This window comes from Toxotes jaculatrix, chromosome 11, assembly GCF_017976425.1.
Source record: "Toxotes jaculatrix isolate fToxJac2 chromosome 11, fToxJac2.pri, whole genome shotgun sequence".
Lineage (NCBI taxonomy): Eukaryota > Metazoa > Chordata > Actinopteri > Toxotidae > Toxotes > Toxotes jaculatrix.
In genome coordinates this window covers 4,461,860-4,477,436 of record NC_054404.1, presented here as the reverse complement: position 1 = coordinate 4,477,436, position 15,577 = coordinate 4,461,860, and the positions used below count along the sequence as shown (strand labels likewise).

Below are 15,577 nucleotides of genomic sequence, written 5' to 3'. Positions count from 1 at the left end.
ACTCTAAGTATACTCATGCATTAAACATGATGGGAGCAGATGTCTGGGTAAAAACTTACATACGCCTCAGTTTAACAGGGATACAGAAACATTTTTTGTTTGTTTTGTGTTGAGCATCTGAGCGTTTACGGACACAGACTCTGAGCACAGGACAGTTCCAAGATGAGACGTTTATTGGTTTGCAAAGAAGCTGTTTTTACAAAAGCGTGAAGTGGAAGAAGAAAAAAATACAGATTTGGAGAAGGCTAACACAATGGTAGAATGTACTGTCTTCATCTAAACATTGGTCCAGTCCACTTTCTCAATGAGACACAACATTTAGGGTCATATCAGATATTCTGGGTATTACAAGGACATCCTGTTGTAAGTGCGAGAGCTCCTTTTTTTTTTTTTTTTTTTTTCCTCATGAGGAACGGAAAGCTGCTCAGCTGAAAACCAGCCAACAGAGAAGGCCAAACATGATGCCTGGTAGCATGAAAGACTTTCAGAAGATCAAAGTCACAAAAGCCAACACCCTGATGATTCCCAGACTTGATGCAAAATACTCGTGTCAAAATGATGGTTCAAGCTAAAAGAATCTAGTGGGGAAAGTTTGATCCAATACTTGTTTCACACATTCCCTTACATCATACAGGGAAGTACAGTTTTAATATTTGTACACGTCAGAGCCCAAAACACTTTCACCTTTATTTAAAAAAAAAAAAAACTCAACTTTTCAAGATGCCTTCATATAAACAGCAAAAATTAGTACGTTACCAATACAGTAGGTATGACGTTACCACACACAACCCTGCTGGTTACACTGTAATAAATAGAACTGATAACATGATTGTACAACCACACAATACATTAGCAACAGATCAGCCTATGTCTACTCAGAGGACACTTCATAAATGGACATTATGATGTAGCCGTTCTCACAACAGCCACGTAGGTTTTAGCGCTTCTTAGAAAGTCATTTTGTTGTTTTACTTGTTAAAACTCATGTAGAAAGAAGTTTGTTCATATTCTTGTTTAGTGAATCCCAATGTTTTTGTCTGCAGTGTTTAAATCCAATAATTTGTTGTCAAGGTAACCACAAAACTCCAATCTTCATAAATTCTAGGCCGTAAAGATAAACAGGCCAAAGGAAAATCTGACCTTTAAACATGTCAGAGAGATAGTTGGAAAAAAAATAAAAGTACATGCTTGAATGAAACAAAAACCGGAAATATAATACTTTTAGTGTCTTTCATGGTTACAAAATAGCCAGGTACTAGCTTACATGCACAACAAAATGCTTCCTGCTCGCAACTCAGCTTGGTATCCGTCATGTAAAAACGAAGCCCCTGAGGCCATGTTCATAAATATGTACATCCAAAGTCCAAAAAACAGAGAAACATACAGACCTGGGTCAAATAAACTGTTTCTCTCGAATTAGTCGCCCTCGATTTTTAACTGAGGGTAGGAAGGGTGCAAACATCTGATTCACATCTCAGTGAGAATGAGGAGAGGATCCTTATTAACTGAGGTGAATATGAACTGTGTTCTCACCTGGGTATTTATCACCAGATTACAATCAGGAGGAGAATGACATTCAGTTTTTCTGTTGCATTTTTAAAGGGGTGTGGAACAATTAATCTAGAAGCTTAGAGAGAGATTATTATTGTTCTTCTAAAGACATGGGATCATTAGGAGATCAGGAACTGGGACCTGTTAAGTGCAACAGTACCAAATAAGTAAGCTCAAGTACCCTGCCAGCTTATCACGTACCGGCACCACAACCAACTGTGCAGAAAACCTAATGGGGGAAAAACACACCGTGCTCGTACACAGCTGGAAAACACACAACAGCCTCAACAACAATTTGCAATGTTTAGAAAAACACACTCCCAGCTCACCTGCCCGCACACACACACATACATACACACACACACACAAAAAGCGCTCCCTGGTTCGAGCCCTTTAATTCAGGAAGCCTTGAATTGCTCATCTCCCTCCCCCATAATTCCTAGCAACAGGACTGGCTAGCAACAGGCTGGCATTGGTAGCTGCTGCCTGCTCAGCTCCATGTGTGACAGCCGAGCGGCCAAAAGCATGAACCTGCACCACACCGAAAACACACATTTTGTTTCTACATCCATGGAACACACTGCTGAGTTATGGTCATATTCTTCTCATGGTGCATATCAACATGTTGTTAGCATTACAAAGGAACAGTCACCAGTTCATAGAAAGAACACAAATAAAAACAGTATCCAAAAACACAACCTGTCAACACAATTACACATTGTTTGTACACATTTGTTCTGTTGTAACACTGGAGTAATGATGCATCGCACTGGCTCGCATCCTCTCACACTGAACTCCTCTCTGCCCTCTCATACCAAGCTGCACTCGTTTCCTGTTTGTGTCCAAAATAAACCAGCGGCTGCCAAGTGAACACGAGGAGCTCAGGAAGACCGAGTCTGACCGACCAGGAGAAAACAAGCTCTGCTCCGGAGCAGCCAGCGACCTTATTGCTACATGAAGGGAACTAATAAGCACTCGTGTGCAGAAAGCGTCCTCTCTGCACGCAGCTGCAGCTCACTGTGCAGACAAGGCAACGAGATGTTAAACAAAGAGGTTTCCTCAAAGTTTGCTCAGAAATCCAAAAGAAGCTTCACTGACATGGGCGACAGTGCACATCAGTTACAGAGCGCCCTGCAGTGAAGTCAGTGCAACTGCTCTGCACAGGCGTCATGGCTTACTCCAAATTCACAGCAGCAGAAGGTGATGGCAAAAACTTCATTAGCTTAAGATCAGCACTGAATACTTGAGTGTAAAAATATCAAAAGGTTAACGACAGTTCCTTACAGCTGCAACTGCCCTTTGCTGCTCACACATTATGCACAACACAGCATGAAGAGTGTTTGATATGAATAGTCACATCTGTCTCCAAAGACGATCACAGCTTCTCCAAACTGATTCAAGTTTCACTGTGGTCCAAACAGAACCGACAGAAATCAGTGCCACTTTCTAATAATTCATCTTTTATAAAGACAGCTTAAAGTCGTAAATAATTATTTTATTAACGGTTAATAAGTCATTCACTAACGTTTTATAGATTATGTAAATGTAAGCTATTATAAAGAACAACTTTTGGGTTGCCAGGTTGTGAAAAAAATCTCTGCGACTGCCTTTTCAGCTCCGACCCTCTGAAAAACAGCTGCAGGGCGTCTAGACCAGAATCCATTAATTAGCTAACAACATTTCATAGTTTAACAAAACATTTACCGTTTTAGCCTTGATGCATTGTTTTATATAATAAAGAGATAAAGTTAGGACTCTTTATTTGTGATTTATTAACATTTGTAACTGCAAAACTGAGTTTATGAGATGATTTTCCAACATTAACAACTTATGACCTACAAAATTATTATTAATAAATATAAAATAAACAACCTGGCAACCTTTATGTTTTTATTAACTTCTTCTAACAGATCTATGAAGCATTAGTGAATAATTTATTACCCTTTAATAAAGACACGTTACATCTAATGAACTTTTTGCAAGAGAGAAACCTATGCAGTTAAATTCTTATCTAGTTCAACTTTACAGAGCATAGTGAATGCCGATACTGTGAGAGGTGTAAACAGAGCTGCTTAAGATATAATACTTTTAATACTTATGAGTTTTGCTTTGCAGGTAACCTCTGCTATTATTACTGTGTATTTATTATAACTTCCTTTCTGCCTCAGTGAAGGTAAAGATGTCCTGTGTGGAGTGGAACAGAGACAAAACCATGCGATGCATAACAGACATGACAGTATTTGTAAAAACCTACTGGCTGCGTTAAACACTGATGTAACTGCTTTATAAACATCTATGTGCTTCAGTGTGGACAAGACGCTGACATGGAATGATTTAGGAAAAAAAAAAAAGGAGAGCCATAGAACACATAAGACATACCGTCAGACTGAAAAAGGACTAGAACAGCACCAGCCATACCACCAAAAAACTGTGACATTAAGTAATAAATTTGTGCATCACTATATCTTCTATGCTACTATAGAAACATGAATACTATACATTCAACATACCACCAGGGTCTGATTCTGCTTCCAAACAACCAGCTGACTGTCGAACGTGAGTGAAGGGTTTTGGATTTTAGTTTGCGCTCAGCTAAGTTCTAAATAAGTAAATACGTACTGAAGTGAGTGTTCTTTTATGACAGTTGCATACTGTATTAGCGTATAATTCAGATGTGGTTTGCATGTGTTCTGTGAGTTCAACAGCAGAGAGCAGAGTTCAGTTTTCTAACTCATTTAAAAGCCATTTCTCCGCTCTCCTCCTCGCCCAGCAGAGTAAACAGGCGTCAGTCTCCTTCCTGTTCACCAAACGCAACTTTTTATCTACAGGAGATCACTAAAGTGAGCGCAAACTACCACCACACGCAGTGTATGGCATGGGACGCTTTCTGCTACATCTTGTCATGATATAATCCTCATTTTGGGGTATTTAGGTCGGTGAGACTGCAGCGTGTTACCATGACAACTGGAATCAACCCAAGGGAGGGCAGGGGAGCGCCTACGGAGTTGGAGATACATCAACACAGAGAAAGGGTGTAATACTACTGCACTCTATTGTGAACAGAAGGCTGCAATAACTGCAATAATGAATACACGTCCAACTTGGTCGAGTGAAATCAAACCTGAAAGTGTCAAACAACCTGCAGCATTTTCCTTTAAACCAGTTTTATCTGAAATAAAAATCATTGTGGGAATCCAGGTTCAGTTTCAATACCGCAGAGTTTTACAGCATATTTGTCACCGTGCTTGGGTGAAAATCGATCTCTGTCTATTTTTAGCTTGATCAACATGTATTTTCCAGTTTATCCACAATGAAGATTTTCCTCAATTTAAGTTAAAACATTTAATCACTCACCAAATTTGGAGATTTTCACCCATGAGCCAGTGTTTGTTTTCATCTTAGCTGCTAAGTTCCAGATATATTTTCCTGAGTAACTGGTTTCTGTAACATCTGAGCTATTTTTCCATCTTTGAAAAAGTATTCCACACCTGCCTCAATTTCAGCATCCCTAAAGGATTCAACATAAAAAATGAATGCACTATTAATAAGCTGTGAGATCCCTGATCTGACAAAACTGGGGCTACAAGGAAAAATACCTGAAGATGGAGCAAACACATTCATCCGCAAAGCATCATCACATCAGATCCTCTTTTAAAAAAATGGAAAGAACTGAATGAAATTAAGCAGAGGATCTCTAACTTGTCACTGCTGGAGCCTTTTTCCAGTTGCTATGTTGCTGCAGTGTTGCATGATGGGTTATGGATGATGACATAACAGGAACATATGTGTGTGTGGTCATCTGTGATCAAGTCCTTGCTTCACACATGACTAGCAGAGCAGGAAGAGTGTGGGGAAGTTAACCGAGCTTGGTGATCTGTAGATCTCCTTGTATCCGTACTGTGTCGATAGAGGGCAAAGATTTTACTTTGTGATAAAAGTCAAACAGCTGGTGTCCATCCACGAATATCCGGAACCTCTGGTGCTCGCAGTGGATCTCAATCTGCAGGGAGGCGGAGAGGAAAACAGACGAGAGAAAGACAGAAGAAGGAGAGAAGATTAGACAACACAATTCATCAGTAATGAAAGCTGAGATTAAGCTCATTTATAATTTATAATCTGTCTGTGCTTAAAGGAACAGTTAGATATTTGGGGAAATATGCTTACTCGCTTTCTTGTTGTTGTTGTTGTTGAGTTTAAAAAGAAGACACCAGTCATCCCTGTATGGTAAGCAGTTAGCTTAGCTTAGCATAAAGACTGGAAACAGGGGAAACATGCTAGCCTGGTTCTGTTCAAAGGTTAAAAAAATAAAATAAAATCACCTACTAGCACATCTAAAGCTCACCAGCAGGTTATTTCTGTCTTCGTATATCTCGATGGTTTCATCCAGGCAAAAAACAAATTGTAAAAACATGTTTCCAGTCTCCATGCTAAGCTAAGCTAACTGGCTGCAGCTGCTCACTGTACAAAAAGTGGCACAAATCTTATAATCTAAATCTCAGCAAGACAGCAAATAAGCGTATTCCCCAAAATTCCTGAAACTATTTCATTAACAATCCTTTTTCTTTTTTTTTTTACCTTAGGTCTTATTTTAATCTCAATCACATGTCTCTGCTTTGTTAAAACAAATCCAAAAATCCTGCAAATAATCTTGTGAGAGTAAAGTGTATCTGACCCACACTGTCCCTCACATTCGTTCAAATTATGAGACGGTGGTGATTTTGGGATGCAGACCTACTCTGCTGTGACATTTACAACAAAACCTTTATTCAAACCCTGCATCAGTAACGCAGGGGGCGGAGAGAGTAAACTGCACTTACAGTCTGGTTGAATAACAGTTATTTGACTTAACCCACACAGGCAGGATCATTTCTACTACTCAAAACATGTTCAAGTAGTCAAGCAGCTTGTTTGAAGACCAGTCACATTGAGATATATCAGATATAGTCTCTATGAAATAACCAATGTTGCAGCTTGCCCATAACCAGTTTATATGTGTATGCTCTTCCAACTAATCCCCTGAAAGCAGATTTACTGATTTTAGAGAATTCAGATGAAAAAGCTGCTCAACTGTGGTAATGAAAGGACATTAATTAGTTATTTTCCAGTACAATTAGTTTGCAGCATTTAAAGAAAAATACACTAAAACAAACATGTCAAGATCACCTAAAATAATCTGAGTGAACATCACTTTTACAGTCAGCTGTAAACATAGCACTGACATATTATCTTATAAAGAAGGTGGTAAACATGTTAGCAAATAGCTTTATTTATGCATCCAGCAGGCATGAACAAACACTATCATTGACTTGGAGTCATGATTCTGTCCACCTGATGAATGTACAGCCAATAATCTCTCGCTTTTAAGTTGTTTTGTTTTGTTTTGTACTAGCTCCTGGAAAAAAAAAAACATATCTGGCTCTTCATCTGCTAAATACTCCACCATGTTCACCCACTACTCTCAAACTTGTGTCTGTCTATGGTCAGGGGTGGTTTGAGTAGGGTGCACAGAGTTTGTTTGTCAGAGCTTTTTCACTGAAAACAGCTGCACAGTGATGGAAAAGACTGTGTAACAAAGCTGTAAATCCCAACCATGAAACCAAAACACTGAGCTGAAAGGCACTAAAAGTGTTAATGAGAGCCCTGTTGGTTTGTTACTACAAGCGACACCTTTATACGTAGTACCATTTTCACTGTTAATATAAAAATATTCCTTGGTGCAGCTTAAGGTAAATACAGGAAGTACTATGGAGCAGGAGGTTTACATTTGATAGCCTCTTGGTAACTTCATCGTAAAAAGTTTGAACTAGTGCACATCACGGTAAGTACCGCTGCTCGATTCCAGTGTTTTAACATTTACCAAACCACCAAAACGTTTTCCAATAATCAAGCTCTACTGTACTGGTTTACTTGTATCTGCACACCACAGCACTGTAAACATCTTTCGGTACAGTTTGGACCTGAGGAAGCAAACTCGTCTGTGTGATCGCGCTGCCTGAGGCAAACCGCTTTTAATGAAGAGAGTAACAGAAATGAGCCGTCCTGCTCCGAAACCACAGCACATCATGTGTCTGTCCACATGCCTCCGAATTCATGAGACAGTTTGTTGGAAACACTCTGCGAGACAGCTTTAATCTGCAGCCCCCAGCTTTTGGCAGAGTCATGACTGTGCTGACCCGCTTGGTCACACTCTGACCACAAACAATGACATTTTATCAGAGAACTGACACGACATGACCAGACGCAGGGATCATCTCTCTCTCTCTCTCTTAAACACAGTATTTGTTGTGTCTTCAGTAGCTTCAGTATATTATGCAGAAATGTTGAACTGAACCTTCTTTCTTTAAGTAGAAATGATGAGTTTTCATGTATCACTTTGAGAACAGACTTCTCTCAGTAAACCTTTTCTGTTTGGATTAAACACATCATCATACATTTTTAGTCGAACACCATATGTTTTATTCATGCCCACATTCAGAGTTATTGGAGCGGAATTTGCCATTACGAGCTAACAAGTCCGCAGGTCTTCTGACAATTACTCATCACGCATATGGTCAACTCCCCACCCCCCCTCCCCCGACCCCACCTCATTCAGCCCACAAACAGCTGATGCTGCCTCTGACACACTAAACACACAGGATACAGGCTGCATTTAAGTAAGATAGATATGATTTGGCATGGAATAACATTTCCTGTTTGTCTCACTTCTATACTGCAGGGATATTCACAACATTACTGCTGCAACATGTGACTGTCTCTCATACTTTGCTAACGTTACAAGGAAGCAACTTGTAAAACAAAAACACTGTAATGTATACTGTACCAATAAGCAATTAATTGTTTCATCTATAAACTAAATTAAATTAAACTAAAAACTGTAACAGCCAAAGATATTTATTTCACAGTGACATTAAACCTATACTGGAGCCACTATATTATATTTGAGCATTCAGCAAAAGTAAAAAATAAATACCAATAATTGCTGTTGATCAGCTACTCCACCAAACGGTTCAGCACCAGTTACTGCTACTCATCTACTAAGACGCATCATAATCTCCTGCATTTCAGGCAGCCAACATGCTGAAGTGCTTGCTGGATTGTGGAGCAGCATTTGAAAACCAACAATCATGTCCAGCTCAGGTAGAGACTCTGACATTTCAACCACTTCCGTCAACACTGTGAATGTGTGCGAGGAAAGATTTCCAACGTTATCCCAATCTGAATCATCATCTCACTGTGCTCATACTTGTTTATGGACTGGGCTGACAATAAAGTTCTCTTGAGTCTTGAGTCTTTACCACCCCCACCCCAAAATCTCGAGCGAGGCTGCTGAAAACACTCTGAATGCAAAAAGGAGACTTTACCCTAAAAGGCTGATCAGGGATGAAGGGAAAGTAGGCGGTGGACGCCTCCTCCTCTGTCCATTTCCCAGAAACTCGGGCACTGCGCAGAAACTGGCGGTCACCGAATCGGGCGGTGAGTTTCAGGGCCACGTCGTACGGCGGCTCCTCCTTCTCCGAGTCACGGCCGCAGGTCAGGCTCACGTCAAAGCTGGAGGACGAGGGAAGGACCAGAGGATTGAAGAGACAGACAGGGAGCATGGGGTGGCAAACAAGACGTCAGATGTAGGATATGAGTCCAGTAGCTAATCTGGGATAAATTAGATGCATAATCAAGCAGCTGCTGTGTAAGAGCAAACCAAGTGTGTGTTAATTATAAATAATCCCTGCTGCTAGGTTTGCTGTACCCCCCCAACCCCCTTCACTGCAGCTGTGCTGTTTGAACACAAGCATCTTTGTGTAAGTGTGTATCCATGATTACAGTAACAAACTTCCTCAGCACCGAGGAAGAACACAAAAGAAAGGCCGTTGTGTGTTTTGAGCCTCGGAGCAGCTCTGTCAGCCCGGACATTCACACGAACACTGTGCCAGCAGCAGCCACTGAACACGATGAGGTCATGCAGAGGTTTCTTCCAAGTCTGACACAAGTTTCCATGTAGGGTGAGGACACACCCAAACAAGTCTGCTTCACTGGCTCTTTTTTTTTTTTTAAACCCCTTTTTTCTCCCTGCTGGTGAGGGAACGCCCTGTCTCTGCATACTTAAGAAGCCACCATTCTCTCTGGCTGCCCACGCATAACTCAGTGTGTCCTGGAGTGGCTGTGCAAGTCTGACTGGCCTACGAACAAAAAGCCATATCTCTCAAAATCACTCATTATGCGCACGGATGACGCAGAACAGGAAGTTTTAAATATGGTGAGCTAAAGCCGTGCTCCAGATAAGGTGTGTGTGTGCATGCATTGCTAATGGTTATCTTACCTGTCTGGCTCCAGGTCGACAATGCCCATCACTATGATCTTCTTCCCTGGCCGCATGCCGCCCCGGATGCGCCCGCTGAATGGCACCGTCTATGCAAAGCACATTTAATTCATTACGCACAGCCCGGAGCGAGAATCAAACAGCGGAGAGCAATGAGGCCGTGAAGGCGTCTTTCATACCAGGAGACGCGATAAATCCTCCTTGTCAGGTGAGATGAGGCCGGGGTTCCCCAGCGAGTCGTTCAGGTGGTCATCTTCCACATTCTTCAACACCAGTGACAAAAGACACAGGATGCAAACTGTCAGTCATCGCTGTGTCAGGCAGGATATAAAGTGGCCTGGCTGAGGTTAAACACCCACCATGAGGCTGCAGGCCTCTTATTTAATAAATACACACAGTGTGGCCTCGCATGCGGCTTCCAACAATGACAAGGTGGCAGCAGACCTGTCATGCTGTTATCAGGGCTCCTGTTCCGACCAGCGCTGAGCTTATGAATTGGCCTCATTAGCTCCAAATTGGCCACATATTGCACTGCGATGTAAATGCGCACATTCACAGCTGAACGGCCTCGGTGAACACACACACACACACACAGACACACACACACATCGCCGACACATTTCAACACAAACGTATCGGATTCCCTGTTTCCTAGCCGGCCACGGATGAAAGAGGAGTCGCCTTGCGCTCTGAATGCGCTGCGCACGGCGCTCCGCATTTAATAAATAAGCGCCGGATAATCGACATAACGGTGCGCTTAAATCAAACCCACGGGCCGCCATGCACAGAACACAAACGCCAATACATCCAACCCCCGCCCCGGTTTCCCTTGCAGCCCCAAAATACTCACTATTCCGTCTTTTTCCGCTGCCTGCACCGCCATCTTGAGCAGAATAGCATAGGATGCTTATTATCGGAGCAGAGGCAGCCCTGCCGGGGAGTGTGGTGTGTCAGCGTCGTGGCACTGACTCAGGAGGATATTCCTGTTCCTGCTCCTGCTCCAGTCCTGCTCCCGTTCCTGGGTCTCCACGTCTCGCCGGGCCTCGCAGAGAGAACAGTCCCCTAGCAGGGCATCCCTCCGCTCCTCTGTCTGTCCGAAATGGGTGGATATCTGCTGACGTATGCTTTATAATAATTACAGACTAAAAGCTTAATCCCCGTCTGTTGGAGAAGGCTAATCAGACAGATTTTCCTCAACCCTTCACCCAATTAGGCAACGCGGTCTTTGGGCTCATTTAGGTTTTATTTCTAGACTGAAGCAACAATCCAGGAAATCGTTTTGATTGAATAACCGGTCGGTTTATGAGCGCCAGGTTGCTGCACACTGCTGCGTTGCTTATTCAGTTTGAATGTGACACATGGGGCTCTGGCCTGATTGACCAAAGTGTGCACACTCAATACCTTTGAATGATTAAACAATACTGTGGGCGTGTGAGGCTAAAAATAGCTATAAATAGTCCAATATCTGCCCAGGTTTTAGCCTGGAACTTTAATTGCTTTTCATCTGGACATTCACATTGTCTCCCTTGCATTGACTTTAGCACAAATATCCCCCTCCCCTTCCGTCTTTCTCCCTCTATCTGTCCATTCCTGTGCATGCAAACCTCCCCCCACCCTCCGGCTTTTATATTCCCTCATTGAACTGATCTAGCCTGCCCCTCTGTGGACATTTAGAGGCATCACAAGCTGAACCAACCCATTAAGCATCAGCTAAAACATGTTCATGTCTTTATTTCAGACCTAACATCTCATGTATCCAGAATATTTTTCATATTGAACCACTGTAGCGACGTAGCTTGGTCACTGACGTTTGAAGCACTTGAGTGACGTTCGAAGCAGGTGAGTGCTTCGGACGTCATAGGAATCACCTGATTGGTTCGGTTTGTCATGTGAATCACGTGGCGGGATCGAGTGTGTTCAGAGATAGAGTAGCTCTGTATAGTGGCGGTCATTTGAATTTTTCTTTGCAGAGTATGTCGGTTTGTTGCGTTTGTTAGGTGTTTTGAGTGTTAGTAGTGTTGATAGTGTATTTTTGGAGAATCAGTGTTGATAGATATATAATATATAAATTAGATATAGATAAAGAGTTACATAGATAGGTATATAGATATATAATCCTAAAAAACATTAGATATAGATAAGACCTATAGATTCATTACATATAAACACACACACACCCCAGCCTCATCTGTGCCATCTGAATGGGTTTTTTCCAAGGCTGGGAAAATAGTTTGTAAAAGAAGAAACCAATTGAGTCCAAAAACTGTAGAAAAACTGTTGTTTCTTAATAAAAACTCAGTTACAAATAAACAGTTACACAAGCACAGTCACTACCCTGTTCTTCAAGCACACCCTTTTTACCCACGTACACATAAACCTCTTTACCAACGAAGCCCAAAACATACCATGATATAATCTGTATTTGCACCAGTACCACGTGAAAATGACATCAGTCTGTATTTCATGACATATATCCATGACAGTCAGACTCCCCATCTCCCAGCATATGCATGTATAGACGGCACCCTAACTCAGGGTGGTGTCTGGCTTTATGGAGAGCGTGGGGGCCGTCCCCATCTCCCAGCATGCCCCAGCAGCATATGCATGTATAAATGGCACCCTGACTGAGATGAGAGTGCACAGGCTCTCGGGCCTGCTCGGGGGGCATTGCACAGTCTGAGAGAGGAGCATGAGAGTGCCCGGAGGATATGTGTTGTCAACCAGAGTACTCATTGTTGCATCACCTATTAACCTGTCCATAATTGTTGGCTGTGTGCATTGCTCTGTTTGAGTGTCAGCCACCATGGGGAAGTTGTTTAAGTCCCCTGGGTGAAGCTGCAGCTCATCAACAGATCTATGAAGCATGCTGTCCTCCTCACAAATTCCAACTGTTAAATGAGAATAAATGCAGTTAAGGTCGGTCACTGTGCAGTGTTGTATTGTGGGACACACAGCTGCACCGTGAGCGAAGGCCACTGTGCAGTGTAGCGCACAGTGGCCGTAGGATCAAGCTGATAACGGACGGACTATGGGTTTTTTTCCAAGGCTGGGGAAATAGTTTGTAAAAGAAGAAACCGATTGAGTCCAAAAACTGTAGAAAAACTGCTATTTCTTAATAAAAACTCATAAACAGTTACACAAGCACACCCACTGCCCCGTTCTTTGAGCAAACTGCCCTGTTTCAAGCACACCCTCTTTACCCACGTACACGTACTTTGTATCTAGCTTCACGATAGTCAGACGTGTGTGTTTTGGTTAGGAAAAATCACGTGATTTATGACGTATGAACCACTTTACTGCTTCATTCCGTATCGAAACCCTGTCATTGGTTTAGTTGTCTTGCAACAATGTAGCGTGGGTTCGATTCCCGTCAGAGCTGCGTGTTATTTAGCTCATGAATTAGACATTTGGAATGAGATCACATTTGCCATCTGGGGACTGAACACCCAGTATTCAACATCTTTTAAGCTGTGGACTATTTAGACTTGTTTCAGGATAGCTTGCGATTCATAACACAAAATATCAGGCCAAGTATATCGCTGTTTCCTACAACAGTCGGACGTGTCAAATAATATAGCCTATGTATTTAATGTATATACTTGATATATGTATTTTATTGTGTCAGCTTGAAACCATACAAACATGTAGTGTAGTCGAACAAGAATGTGCATGGCAAATCAAATCCCAAACAATCCATGAACCAATAAATGACACATCTTGATTGCATTTCATTTTATTGACCACTAGATGTCCGACTCGAGTACTTTGTCATTGAAGCCGTAGGTAATGAACCATTTTTTTGAATCAGGTGTCAAAGCTTCAACAAAGCCTCGATCATCCATCACTACTCCAGTCATCGATGGAATTTTTGGTAAGGACTGGCCTTCGCTCACGGTGCAGCTGTGTGTCCCACAATACAACACTGCACCGTGGCCTTCGCTCACGGTGCAGCTGTGTGTCCCACAATACAACACTGCACCGTGACCGACCTTAACTGCATTTATTCTCATTTAACAGTTGGAATTTGTGAGGAGGACAGCATGCTTCATAGATCTGTTGATGAGCTGCAGCTTCACCCAGGGGACTTAAACAACTTCCGACACAGCCAACAATTATGGACAGGTTAATAGGTGATGCAACAATGAGTACTCTGGTTGACAACACATATCCTCCGGGCACTCTCATGCTCCTCTCTCAGACTGTGCAATGCCCCCCGAGCAGGCCCGAGAGCCTGTGCACTCTCATCTCCGTCAGGGTGCCATTTATACATGCATATGCTGCTGGGGCATGCTGGGAGATGGGGACGGCCCCCACGCTCTCCATAAAGCCAGACATCACCCTGAGTTAGGGTGCCGTCTATACATGCATATGCTGGGAGATGGGGAGTCTGACTGTCATGGATATATGTCATGAAATACAGACTGATGTCATTTTCACATGGTACTGGTGCAAATACAGATTATATCATGGTATGTTTTGGGCTTCGTTGGTAAAGAGGTTTATGTGTACGTGGGTAAAAAGGGTGTGCTTGTGTAACTGTTTATTTGTAACAGAGTTTTTATTAAGAAACAACAGCTTTTCTACAGGTTATATATTATCTATATCTATTGCTCAATATACACTGATTCTCCAAAAATACACTATCAACACTACTAACTCTCAAAACCCCTAACAAACGCAACAAACCGACATACTCTGCAAAGAAAAATTTGAACGACCGCCCCTATACAGAGCTATTCTATCTCTGAACACGCTGGATCCCGCCACGTGATTCACATGACAGATCCAACCAATCAGGTGATTCGTATGACGTCCGAAGCACTCACCTGCTTCGAACGTCACTCAAATGCTTCAGACGTCAGTGACCAAACCACACGTTGGTACAGTGGTTTAATACAACTGCCGCATGAGCTACCGCGCATGTGTCGGAGCCTTGAGTGTTAGAGGCCCATCACTAGGGATGACTCCCACACTCTTCCAACCTAACCACCACCTTGAGTCAGGGTGCCGTTTCTACGTGCATATGCTGGTGGTGCATGCTGGGAGATGGGGACGGTGCGAATTTGCCAATTTCCCACACAGTAATATGATAGATAATAGAAAACAGCTTAGCGGCGCAGATGATTTTCTTCTCACGTGGTTGTGCCGCCCCCCATGTGATGCCGCCCCAGGCGGCTGTCCGGTTCGCCCGTGCCAAAAACCGCCACTGATCTTGACGCTTAACACGGCGGAGTCTCAGACAATATGGCTTGTTGTAGTGTAGACTGTACTAACCGACAGTCGAAGGAGTCTGTGTTGCAGTTTTTTCGGTAAGTAAATTTCTCACTGTTTTACCTGGATGTTTGCTCTAATTAGCATGTATTAGCATATTTTGCCGCTGGCTTATGACTTTATTGCCGATTTATGGTCGCTGCTGATTCAGATAGAGGACCAGCTAATGTTAGGAACTCTGTTGCGGTGTGTTCCGTGCTCTCAGAGTTGCATGGACAGAGCAGCTCCGTCAGTAAGCGGTTGCTGTTGTTTGTGTGCTGCTGGAACTGTAAGTGGGTAGTGGATGGAGGCAGCGGTGAATTGAAACTCAATAATCTATTGGTAATCGAATCGAATCAGGAAATTGGACCGTCTAACCAGCCCTAGTGAACCTCGCCACTGCAAATGGCGAGGCACCAGCCTCTACAGCTACAGGTTAGTCCATGTGGTCTGCAGCCTCCT

At 42.7% G+C, this 15,577-nt stretch overlaps 1 protein-coding gene across 2 annotated transcripts; it reads right to left on the bottom strand.

The window, feature by feature from the left end:
- Nucleotides 1-155: 155 nt before the first annotated feature.
- On the bottom strand, nucleotides 156-11,110 carry LOC121189841 (galectin-related protein-like). Of its 2 annotated transcripts, none has more exons than XM_041050308.1 (5): nucleotides 10,716-11,110; nucleotides 10,045-10,137; nucleotides 9,866-9,954; nucleotides 8,913-9,099; nucleotides 156-5,551 (listed from the first exon to the last, which is right to left on the bottom strand). In XM_041050308.1, the coding sequence occupies exons 1-5, from the start codon at nucleotides 10,746-10,748 to the stop codon at nucleotides 5,408-5,410; spliced, it is 546 nt and encodes a 181-aa protein (XP_040906242.1). In that variant the 5' UTR covers nucleotides 10,749-11,110; the 3' UTR covers nucleotides 156-5,407. The 2 variants fall into 2 exon arrangements, with proteins under 2 accessions (XP_040906242.1, XP_040906243.1); XM_041050309.1 differs by having other exon boundaries at nucleotides 10,045-10,128.
- Nucleotides 11,111-15,577: the final 4,467 nt, after the last annotated feature.